This window comes from Tachyglossus aculeatus, chromosome 10, assembly GCF_015852505.1.
Source record: "Tachyglossus aculeatus isolate mTacAcu1 chromosome 10, mTacAcu1.pri, whole genome shotgun sequence".
Taxonomy (NCBI): Eukaryota; Metazoa; Chordata; class Mammalia; order Monotremata; family Tachyglossidae; genus Tachyglossus; species Tachyglossus aculeatus.
The window spans coordinates 47372527-47384969 of NC_052075.1; the positions used below are offsets into that span (position 1 = coordinate 47372527).

At 47.6% G+C, this 12443-nt stretch overlaps 1 protein-coding gene across 3 annotated transcripts in view; it reads right to left on the reverse strand.

Moving 5' to 3' along the window:
• CNOT4 (CCR4-NOT transcription complex subunit 4) overlaps window positions 1-12443 on the reverse strand; it is a 129796-nt gene that overhangs the window by 57361 nt on the left and 59992 nt on the right. The window contains exons 1-2 of one of the 3 annotated variants that reach the window (XM_038753047.1): window positions 4943-4978; window positions 4295-4562 (exon numbers count right to left, since the gene is read on the reverse strand). In XM_038753047.1, the coding sequence (XP_038608975.1) occupies window positions 4295-4468 (174 nt within the window). In that variant the 5' untranslated portion in view covers window positions 4469-4562; window positions 4943-4978. Of the gene's footprint in view, window positions 1-4294; window positions 4563-4942; window positions 4979-12443 lie in introns of those variants that run through there. The other 2 variants (XM_038753046.1, XM_038753048.1) reach the window with 2 other exon arrangements.

The window sequence follows — 12443 nt, forward strand, 5'->3', positions numbered from 1 at the left end:
TCGCTTCGACCTCAGAAAACTCAGCAGATGGTGGAGATGACGGTGCTCGGAGTTTGTTCTCTACTATAGGCAAAGAGAGGGGTCAGAGGCTTTACAAGCTGCTCTCTCATCCTTATGTCCTTTTACTTTGCTATCAAGTAACCACAGTGTAAAATGGGCATTCCATCTGTATCCCAGGTAGAGCGCCAACGGGATGTAAATCTCGGAAAACCCACTAACAGCAACGGGCTGCAATCCACCATACTAGGCAGCTGGAAAGTACAACACTAGCACAACCCACTCTCCTTGCCCACAGGTGCCTGAACTTTAATTCTACCAATCCTGGATCTGCGTAAATAGTTCGGGAGCAGTCAGCTCTGAGGTCTTGGATCCGGCACCGCCCAATCGACAGTGGCATCCTGGAATGTTTTGGATACTGCTAGGAGTGCACGTCTACTGAGTTTGCTAATAGAGCGATAGTGATAATAATAATAAAGGTCTTTGCTAAGCACGAGCTCCTACTGAATTGGCTAACCGAACAGACATTATTATTATTATAATAACCATTACAATGTATAATTAATGATTACTATGGCATTCATTAAGTATTACTCCGTGCCAGGCACTGTACTAAGCGCTGGGGGAGATAAAAGACACACACTGTCCCTGCCCTAAACGGAGCTCACACTTTAGAAAGGGGAGAGGACGATTTCATCCCCATTTCACAGATGAGGAAACTGGGGCACAGATAAGTTAAGGGACTTGCCCGTGGCCACCCAGCAGACGACTGGCTGAGAGGGATGAGAACCCAGGTCCTTTGAGTCCCAGGCCCGTTGCTCTTTCCACCAGGCCAAGCTGCTTTCCCAGTACTACATAAACAAACATGCTGGGACGAGCCACGTGGCAGAATAGCGTGGCTCAGTGGAAAGAGCCTGGTCTTTGGGGTCAGAGGTCATGGGTTCAAATCCCGACTCCAATTGTCAGCTGTGTGACTGGGCAAGTCACTTCACTGGGCCTCAGTTCCCTCATCTGTAAAATGGGGATTAAGGCTGTGAGCCCCCGTGGGACTACCTGATCACCTTGTAACCTCCCCAGCGCTTAGGACAGAGCTTTGCACATAGTAAGCGCTTAATAAATGCCATTAAAAAAGAAAAGAAAAGGCGTTCTGTTCCCCACCTCTCTGCAAGAAAGGTAGATCGAGCAGCAGAGAGCAGCATGCTGGGATTGCTATTCATTCATTCAATCGGATTTATTAAGCGCTTACAGTGTGCAGAGCACTGTACTAGATGCTTGGGAAAATACAACACATTAATAAAGAGAGACAGGGGCTATATAAAGGGAGGAGGAGGAGAACCTGCCATCAATCTTGTGATCTGCCTTTCTAGAAAATCAAATTCCGGGGGTCGGAGGTGGGGGGGGACCATGTACGGATACAAACCAATTCATTTGGGCTCTTCCTGAAACAACTACGCTAAGATAAGAATCACAGGTTCCACAGGTATAAATTCAAAAACTCTGGAGGAAAAAAAAACCTGACCCATGTCATCATTAAGATAAAGACATAGCGTACGATTAGTTTCCTTTTAGGGGTGATGAGCCTAGGACTGATCAATCAATCGTATTTACAGAGCGCTAACTGTGCGCAGAGCCCTGTACTAAGCACTTACAATAGACACATTCCCTGCCCACCATGAGCTTATAGTCTAGACCAGGACAATGGTAAAGCATGGGTATAAAAGCTCCAAGCCAAAGTAATACAAATCACCACCTCACTGAACCTCTGAAACAGAAATCGGGAATACGATTTTCTCCGTTCAGCTAAACTGTTTATAATGGTAGCTCCTCAGAGCCTGTGCTACAATCCTTAGGCCTATACATAAATATATTGTTATCCTAATGTGCAAGTGTTAAAAATTCCTTTTAGCGCTAATAGGCATTGCAAATCAAAGTAAAACTAGACACGACGCAAGTGGGACTCTTACGGTTAAGTAAAACACTATTTGATGAAATATCAATTTAGCCAGCAGCAACACCTAATATAATCCCCAATGACTGGAAGAGTTTTCCTCCCTAAATTTCTGTGGGGACTGTTTAAACAGTTCGACCATTCACAAAAGCTTCCATCTGGTGGCATTCCAATAATTAGATGATAACCTTCATTAAGCCTATCAGGTGCATGAAGCAAAATGACCTTTCCTCATAAATAAAAAACAAACAACAAAAAAAACCCACCCGCCCGGCTCGAGTGCTACCTCTCAGGACTTACTGCAATGGCTTGGAGTAGATAAAAATGAGCTTCTAAACCCACGAACCCTTGGTTACAAATTCATGGAGGATTTTAATCAGCACAATACATCTTCACATACTACCGTCCCAATCAGAGCTCTGAGGGAACGTCACGAACGTTAAAACGCAGCAACAAAGGCGATAACACAAGACCTCCCCCATTGCAGGTAGTGAGGATGACATTTTAGACTGTGAGCCCACTGTTGGGTACGGACCGTCTCTATATGTTGCCAACTTGTACTTCCTAAGCGCTTAGTACAGTGCTCTGCACACGGTAAGTGCTCAATAAATATGATTGAATGAATGAATGAATCTAAGGCGCTCTCGGGCCTTCTGGGCAAAAGAGTAACTTGGGGACGTTTGGAAATCACCCCCTAGCACATAATCTGATCTGGTCCCCACGCTGTTTAGTTACTAACATCAATCAGTCGTATTTACCGAGTGCTTAATTACTGAGCGCAACACACTGTTGTACACGCTCGGGAGAGCAGGATGGAGATCGTAGACACGTTCCCTGGCCACGATGGGCTTACAGTCTAGAGGGGGAGTCAGAAGTTAATATACGGGCAATAAATTAGGTCGGGTGAATAAAGGGAGTGAATCCAAGTGCTGAGGTGACGGAGAACGGTGAGGGAGAAGAGGAAAAGACGGCTTAAGCGGGGAAGGCCTCTAATAGGAGATGAGCAGATTGTGTCTTTTACCGCATTTCTATTGTTGCTCTCAAATGCCCGGTACAGTGTTAGAGCATACAACAGGCATTCGATAAATACCTGTAACAATCATGATCAATGGCACCTTTCCAGGAGCTTTCCCAAACCGAACTTCTAACCCTCACGATAAAGTACGGGAGAGGCTCGGGAAAGACAGCTCAACTTTTCCGTTCGCCTTGATGTCCGTTAACCGCTACGAAAACGAAGGAGAGAGTTTTCCAAGTTCGGGGGGGGGGGGGGAGAATCGACGGGGAGAGGCTTCCCAAAACCTGTTAACGCTTCACTTCACAACTCCGCTGTGGTTTTCTCGACTGTGGTTTTGGGAGCCCGTGTGTTTGTTCTTGAGTGAACCGCCGATGTACGTTTTGTGTGGTGGCATTTCTTAAGCACAGCACTTATATGTATACATGTTGGTACGTATTTATTACTCTATTTTATTGGTACATATTCATTCTATTTATTTTGTTAATATGTTTTGGTTTGTTGCCTGTCTCCACCTTATAGACTGTGAGCCCGCTGTTGGGTAGGGACTGTCTCTATATGTTGCCAGACTTCCCAAGCGCTTAGTACAGTGCTCTGCACACAGTAAGTGCTCAATAAATATGATTGAATGAATGAATGAATGAACTTACTACGTGTCAAGCACTGTTCTAAGTGCTCGGGGAGGTAAAAGTTTACCAGGTTGGACACAGTCTCTGTCCCACAGTCTTAAGTATGGGGGAGTAAGATTGAATTTCGATTTTACAGTTGAGAAAACTGAAGCAAGGAGAAGTGAAGTGACTTGCTCAAGGTCCCGCAGCAGAGCCAGGATTAGAACCCGGGTCCTCTGACTCCCGGGCCTGTGCTCTTTCCACTAGGCCACACTGCTTCTCACATTGGCTCAGTGGAAAGAGCCCGGGCTTTGGAGTCAGAGGTCATGGGTTCAAATCCCGGCTCCGCCAATTGTCAGCTTTGTGATCTTGGGCAAGTCACTTAACTTCTCTGTGCCTCAGTTACCTCACCTGTACAATGGGGATGAAGACTGTGAGCGCCCCCGTGGGACAACCTGATCACCTTGTAACCTCCCCAGGGCTTAGAACAGTGCTCTGCACATAGTAAGCGCTTAATAAATGCCATCATTATTATTATTATTATGGACTGGAAACCCACATTTCCAAAAGGCCCAAGGCCACAGTTCCCTAACCCACTTATGCACTGTCCTCTCCCAGGCACTTAGTACAGTGCTCTTCGGACAGTAAGTGCTCAATGAATGCCACTGCTGCTGCTGATGATGATGAAGCACCGGGGTAGAAGGCAAGCGGTCACCCCCGGACAATTACCTTTCTGCAAGCTGGACAGAGTCCGTTTTCGTCTGTGCGGATACGATGCCAACAGAAGCGACAAATCTGATAGCCGCATGTGCAAGGAAAAAAGTTGATATCATCGATCTCCAGGGGCTCCATGCAAAGGGGGCATTCCACAGGGTCTTCCTTCGCATCAGGGCTACGAGACATCTTCACGTGTATGCACAGCAGCAAAAAAAGTTTATAATAACTTAAGGGAGGAGGTCGGTCCGTCCAGACAGTTAAAATGGCGCACTTTGAAGACCTGGGGAAAGAAGGAGGTGGGGGGGGAAGAGAGAGAGAGGAGAAAATATTGTAAAATCAGGATGACAAAAATTGGGAATGGCAGATCTAAACCACCCGGAACGTTCCTCTTATCTGTAGCGGCCAGAAAACGATCCACATTTGGGAAGCTTTTGAAGCTGCTAAGAATAAAACGCACGTACTGGCAACGCGTTTGCTCGGCTGAACCTCGGCCGCTGAGCCCGTTCGAGCGAGGCTTCCTCCCCTGTTTAGGACTGTTTAGGAAAGAAGACAGGCCTCCCGTCACGGCAGAATTGGGAGCTGAGAGAAACTACGTCAAGTCCTCGACTCTTCCACAGAATCAGACTGCACACAACCCATTTGAAGGGAATGAACGAGTACCTTCAGAAATTTCACGTGAATCGCCTCGGCTCTGACCTCCGAAGCCTGGGAATTCTGTCTCCTAACCGACAGCAATTGCACAACTGGCTGCATGTCAACCCAACAGAACATGTCAGTCGACAAACATGCACGCTCAAGTGATGAAAGCACTTCCTTCCATCTAAAAGCTGGGCGTTAATGCCAGAGCCTAGCGGGACTACGGAAAGATGTTCAGAGTTAAAATTCTTCAGTGATGCAATATGTACACCTAAGTCAGCGCCTTAATCCAAATGGGCAGGAGACTTGGTCATGACCCTTTTACAAAAAAAAAAAAAAAATCTGGTATTCATTAAATGTTTACTATGTGCCAGGCACTGTACTGAGCGCTGGGGTAGAAACAAATTAGTGGGGTAGGACACAGTCCCTGTCCCACATAGGGCTCACGGTCTTAATCCCCATTTTATAGATGAGGTAACCGAAGCACAGAGAAGCTAAGTGACTTGCCCAAGGTCATAAAGAAGACAAGTAGTGGAGGTAGGATTAGAACCCAGGGCCTCTGACTCCAGACCATGCTGCTTTTCATTTCAAAGTCAAACACTTCCCAGTCACTGAGCCAGCAATGAGAAATTTAACCTCTCTCCTCCATTCTTTTTACAGCTTCATAAACAAGGCAAAAAAAACAAAAAACAAAAAAGCACCCCATAAAATACTTTTCTTGTGTGAAATATTTGTCTCAGACCGCACATATTGAGCGCTTACTGTGTGCAGAGCACTGTACTAAGCGCTTGGGAAGTACAGGTTGGCAACATATAGACACGGTCCCTACCCAACAGTGGGCTCACAGTCTAGAAGGGGGAGACAGAAAACAAAACATAATAACAAAATAAAATAAATAGAATATGTACAAGTAAAATAGAGTAATAAATACGTACAAACATATATACATATATACAGGTGCTGTGGGGAAGGGAAGGAGGTAAGGCGGGGGGGATCGAGAGGGATTTGGCAAAGAAAAAAAGTTTTACCTTCAACTACTTTAGAAAATATTCTGAATTCCAATCCAACTTTGGATTTAGACTGCGGAGGAAATCTATTTCTTTTCCTTTTAGCAGGGGACTTTGGAGTTACCTCTGGGTCAAACGCAAATTTAAGCTCAACAGACAGCAAGTAGAACTAGTTTGACGACTATTTATTTCCCTCTGCGAGACCAATTTAAGAACCACAACTGGGCGGCGGGTGGTGGGTAGGCCCAGCCGGCCGGCCCCTAAGCGCCTTTGGGTTCAGACGCTCCCGAAAGGAGACCCGGGTGCTCAGCCAGGTGGGTGGGCCGGGTGCCGTGTTTCATCTCTCCCGCTCGGTTGCCTCGGTCTTTTACCGTTTCTAATTCCTCTATCACTCCATGGTACTGGAGAAGCAGCGTGGCTCAGTGGAAAGAGCCCGGGCTCTGGAGTCAGAGGCCATGGGTTCAAATCCCGGCTCCGCCAACTGTCAGCTGCGTGACTTTGAGCAAGTCACTTCACTTCCCTGTGCCTCAGTTCCCTCATCTGGAAAATGGGGATTAAAACTGTGAGCCCCCCCTTGGGACAACCTGATCACCTTGTAACCTCCCAAGAGCTTAGAACAGTGCTTTGTACATAGTAAGTGCTTAACAAATACCAACATTATTATTATTATTATTATTATTATTATTATTATTATTATTTAATGAGCAGCAGAGAAGCAGCATGGCTCAGTGGAAAGAGCACAGGCTTGGGAGTCAGAGGTCATGGGTTCAAATCCCAGCTCTGCCGATTGTCAGCTGTGTGACTTCGGGTAAGTCACTTAACTTCTCTGTGCCTCAGTTCCCTCGTCTGTAAAATGGGGATGAAGACTGTGAGCCCACTTAACTTCTCTGTGCCTCAGTTCCCTCATCTGTAAAATGGGGATGAAGTCTGTGAGCCCCCAGGGGACAACCTGATCACCTTGTAACCTCTCCAGTGCTTAGAACAGTGCTCTGCACACAGTAAGCGCTTAATAAATGCCATCATTATTATCAGCGCTTACTTTGTATAGCGAGCACTGTGCTAGGTGCTTGGGAGCATTCGGTACAATGGACAGGCGTGAACCCTGCCTTCAAGGAGCTTCCAGTCCAATGGGGGTGGGGAGAGACGTAAATTATCTGGAAGGGAAGCAACTGAGTCTAAGCACACAAATGTAATACTGTGGGCTTGCGAGTGTGTTTGGGGAGTGAGTGTTCAGTCAGTTGTATTTATTGAGGGCTTACTGTGTGCAGAGCACTGGAGAAGCAGCGTGGCTCAGTGGAAAGAGCCCGGGCTTTGGAGTAAGAGGTCATGGGTTCACATACCAGCTCCGCCAATTGTCAACTGTGTGACTTTGGGCAAGTCACTTCACTTCTCTGTGCCTCAGTTACCTCATCTGGAAAATGGGGATTAAGACTATGAGCCCCCTGTGGTACAACCTGATCACTTTGTAACCTCCCCAGCACTTAGAACAGTGCTTTGCACATAGTAAGCGCTTAATAAATGCCATCATTATTATTATTATTGTTATTAAGCCCTTGGGAGAGTACAATCTAACAATAAACAGACACACTCCTTGCCCAAAACAAGTTTACAGTCCACATGCGTGGGTGAGGGAGAAGGGAAGGAAAACACGATGGTGGCGGGGCGATGAGAGGTTAGTGAGGGAGGGCTTCCTGGAGGACACAGGATTTTGGCAGGGCTCCAGAGCTGGGGAGAGTGCGGGTCTGTCCATCGGGAAGAGGGACGGAGCTCAGGGGAAGAAAGGAGGGCTTGAGCCAAGGGTCCAGCGCGAGTGAGGAGAGTGTTAGAGGAGCAAAGTGTGCGGGCTGGGTTGGAGAGGGAGAGGAGCGAGGTCAGTTGAGGGGGAGCACCGCTCAGAGAAGGCCAAATGGGAAGTTGCCCTGTTCCTTCCCCACCAGCGGGATGCGGGAGAACGGCTGCTGGATGGGGCCGCAGGTAGGAACGCTTGGGCAACCCAGTCCCCCACGAGCGGGCCGGCTGCTCCGGCTCTCCGGAGTCACGCATCCTGGGCACCCACTGTTGGGTAGGGACTGTCTCTATATGTTGCCAACTTGTACTTCCCAAGCGCTTAGTACAGTGCTCTGCACACAGTAAGTGCTCAATAAATACGATTGATGATGATGATGATGATCCCGGGGGCGGGCCAGGAAGCGGCATGGCGTAGGGGCTAGCGCCCGGGCTCGGGAATCAGGAGGTCACGGGTTCTAATCCCGGCTTCACCGCTTGTCTGCTGGGTGGCCTGGGGCAAGTCGCTTCACTTCTCTAGCCTGTTGCCTCATCTGCAGAATGGGGATTGAGACTGGGAAACCCACGTGGGACGGGGACTGTGTCCAATCCGATTTGCTTGTACCCACCCCAGGGCTCGGTACCAGTGCCTGGCATAGAGTAAATGCTTAACAAATACCACAATGGTTATTATTATCTGTAATGTGGCGATTAATAATGATAATGATGGCATTTATTAAGCGCTTACTATGTGCAAAGCACTGTTCTAAGCGCTGAGGAGGTGACAAGGTGATCAGGTTGTCCCCCAGGGGGCTCACAGTTTTAATCCCCATTTTACAGATGACGGAACTGAGGCCCAGGGAAGTGAAGTGACTTGCCCAAAGTCACACAGCTGATAGTTGGCTGAGCCGGGATTTGAACCCATGACCTCTGACTCCAAAGCCCGTGCTGTTTCCACTGAGCCACACTGCTTCTCTAACTGTTAACCCCATGCGGAACAGGGACTGTGTCCAATCCAATTTGTTTGAATAATAATAATAAATAATAATGATGGTATTTGTTAAGCGCATACTATGTGCCAAGCACTGTTCTAAGGCGCTGGGGGGATACAAGGTAATCAGGTTGTCCCACATGGGGCTCACAGTTTTAATCCCCATTTTCCAGATGAGGGAACTGAGGCCCAGAGAAGTTAAATGACTTTCCCAAAGTCACACAGCTGACAAGTGGCGGAGCCGGGATTAGAACCCATGACCTCTGATTCCCAAGCCCGTGGCCTTTCCTCTGAGCCACGCTGCTTGAATCCTCCCCAGCGCTTAGTACAGTGCTTGGCACATAGTAAGAGCTTAACAAATACCACAATTATTACTATTATAGCCCTGAAGCCCTGGAGAGCGGTAAAGGAAGGCTAACAGGGCAGACGCAGGTCAATCTGGGGAGGCAGAGGAAATTTAAGATGTATAACCCAATTCCAAAAAATGGTTCAGGGTTCCTTACAGGTCTTCTTGGGTATGGGCTCCTGGAGCAGAGTCGCCACCATGAAACCCATCCTTTATGATTCAAGGACTTTGGTGGATGATTTTAGTCTGAGTTGAAGGACTTTCCCAAACGATCGGAATTGGATTACGACACGGGCTTCCCATTCGTGCCCTCGAGCACGACGGCGTATAATTAACTGAACAAGTCTAAACCTGGGACACAGACCTGCTTTATGGCATTGGCCATAGGGTAAAAATTAGAGGAAGCTCACTTGGCTCTGGCATGATCAGTCGTATCAGAGGGGGGAGAGTTGAATTATTCACGATTTTTTCAAGGCAGCCAAACTTTGCGGAGTCAACGTCTCATTAATAATAATAACCATTATTATTACTGTGATATTTGTTAAGCGCTTATTATGTGCCAGGAACTGTACTACGCGCCGGGGTGGATACAAGCAAATCGGATTGGACACAGCCCCTGTCCCACAAGTGGCTCATGGTCTCAATCCCCATTTGACAGAGAGGTAACTGAGGCCCAAAGATGTTGAGTGAGTTGCCAAAGGACACACAGCAGACAAGTGGCGGAGCCAGGATTAGAACCCAGGACCTTCTGACTCCCAAGCCTGTGCTCTACCCATTAGGCCACGCTGCTACTGAAAGCCCGCACCCACCACCCAAACACCATAACTGTCTACAGGCTTTGTTTTGTTGTCTGTCTCACCCTTTTAGACTGTGAGCCCGTTGCTTGGTAGGGACCGTCTCTATATGTTGCCAACTTGTACTTCCCAAGCGTTTAGTACAGTGCCCTGCACACAGTAAGCGCTCAATAAATATGATTGAATGAATGAATAAGTGTCTTAAAGCCAAAGGTCAGGAGTTTCTGCTTGGAAAAATAGAATGGCCAAGTAACTGGGGTTTATGAATGGGGAGCTGGGTGTCGAACGATTGTTTAGAAAAATGATTCGGGTGCCCAAGTGGCACCAGGGACTGGGGAGGGGAGAGACTGGAGACCGACGGAGCAGGGGAGTTGGGATTCGGCACCAGACGGGAACAGTGATCACTTGGACGGAGAGGAAGGGGCTGGCCCTGGACATATTCGGGAGGAAAAACTAGCGGGACTGGATAACAGACTGAATATTGGGGTTGAGAGGGAGGGAGAAGTCAAAGACAATGCCATGGTGGAAGGCTTCAGGAGTGGGGAACGTGAGCGATTGTCAACTGTGACGGGAAGGGTTTTGACATAATGAGCTCGAGCTACTGGCGAGACGTCCGGGCGGAATTGCGCGATTGCAGCAAAGGAGAGGAGTCAGGGGAGCAAGGGAGATCTGGGAGCCGTTCCCACGGCACGGAGAAGATAACTGAAGCCGTGGGCGCCGAACGAGTGGGAAAGTGTAAAGGGAGTGGGTGTAAAGTGAGAAGAAGTGAGGATCCAGAACAGAGCCTTGCGGGATACCCACAGTTAGGAGGTGGGAGGCAGAGAAAGAGGTAAAATAAGAACTGGGAGGGAACTGTGTCAGAAAAACCAAGAGTAGATAGGGTTTCCAGGGGAAGGGAGTGGTCCACAGTACTAAAGGCAGCCAAGAAGTTAGGAAGAACTGGGATAGAGTGTGTTCCATTTGGCCAGAAATCATTGGTGACTTCAGTGCTGTGGAGAGAGTGGACACCAGACTTGCCTGGTTTCCTTTATCTGACACGCAGCGGGGTCGAAACTGATTCCCTCAGCAGAAAGAAAAAGGAAATTACTTTGCAATCTTGAAGAATATTCCTCTAAAACCATGGTCAGATTGCAGATGCTGAGTTTTGAAACACCAGCGTTCCGGATAGCCTAAGCAAGCATTCCTCGGTCTTCTCCATCCTAGACTGGAAGCTCCTTTGGGGCAGGGAACGTGTCTACCCGCTCCATTGTAGTGTTCTCTCCCAAGTGCGTAGTACAGTGCTCTGCACCCAGTAAGCGTTCCTTCCTTCATTCAATCGTATTTACTGAGCAGAGCACTGTACTAAGCGCTTGGGAGAGTAGTATACAATAAAGTGGACACATTCCCTGCCCAAACGTTCAATAAATACCACAGATTCCTCCACGTGGAGCATGGGAAACTCTCCTGGGAAACTGCGGCCTCCCCTCCGGGCCCAGTTTTGGGGGTTCCCCCTCTCCAGAATTAAATTCCTCTTTAGTTGGTCCCCTTGAGAAGCAGAGCGATGAACAGAAACCAAGTTCCTACGTTTCTCTCATTGAGAAAGCACCCTCTAGATCTCGCCTAGTGAAACATCTCAATGCGAAACTCTCCCCAGCTCTGATGATAGCCAGGTTGGCCCGTCTCAAATGAATCAGACAAATTAATGAATTCATTTTCTCCCTACAAAATCCCCATCTGGAGCCTTACGGTTAAGATGACAGTTCGCCAAGACGGGCCGTCGCTAAATTGGCCTCGCTTGCACCTCAAACTCTGCTGACAAGTTTTTGAAAGCTAGTACGGGGAACAAAAATGGACAACTAAAAAATGGACGGTTATATATTTAGTCATCCCCAAGTCAAAAAAAAAATTAAAAAAGGAAGCATGCGAAGAATGTGTTGTCTCTCCCGCCGCGTCATCCATTTCGGAGAACACGGCCTATTAGTCACCGCCTCTGAGTTACGGAGACAAACTCTCGAGCAAAGTTGAAACATAATTACAACTCAGGAAAGGCTCCTATGAGTGCTGAGAGTTTTCAGTGCTCCACTCATGAGTGCGGTAACTGCCGCATATGTACTTTGGCCGTCGGCACTACAGCGACGACGCGGAGCAGATGGTTTCAAAAGAGAAAGTGAAAGGCGACTTCGTTTTTATTTACTCCGGAGAGCTCCATTCAAGTATTCGGCTCTGAAAGGTTGCTCTGAAAAGTGCCTTCACCACAGGGCTGTTGACACAAGACAACACGTCATATCCCAAACCAGGCCGGTAACACAACTGGCTTATACACGTGGCCTATTCTTATTCAACCAATGCTCCCCAAATCACAGATTATTAGCCAGCCAAACTGGCGGACTACTAAACCACCACAACAATTTATGAGATTACCCCCTTCTGCCTTACTCTATTTGCTTTACCTCCTCAAAAACACTGCCTCCCAGAAAAGTTAAGGGGAAAAAACAAAACAAAACAAAAAAACAAATCACACAACTCCTTCATTTCCATTTTGTAAAAGCCCCAAATAAGTTAAATCAAAAGTCGGAACAAGCAGAAACACTGAGTCACCGGCTTGGCATATGGCACAATAAATTATACGCTGAGCTTCTAACCA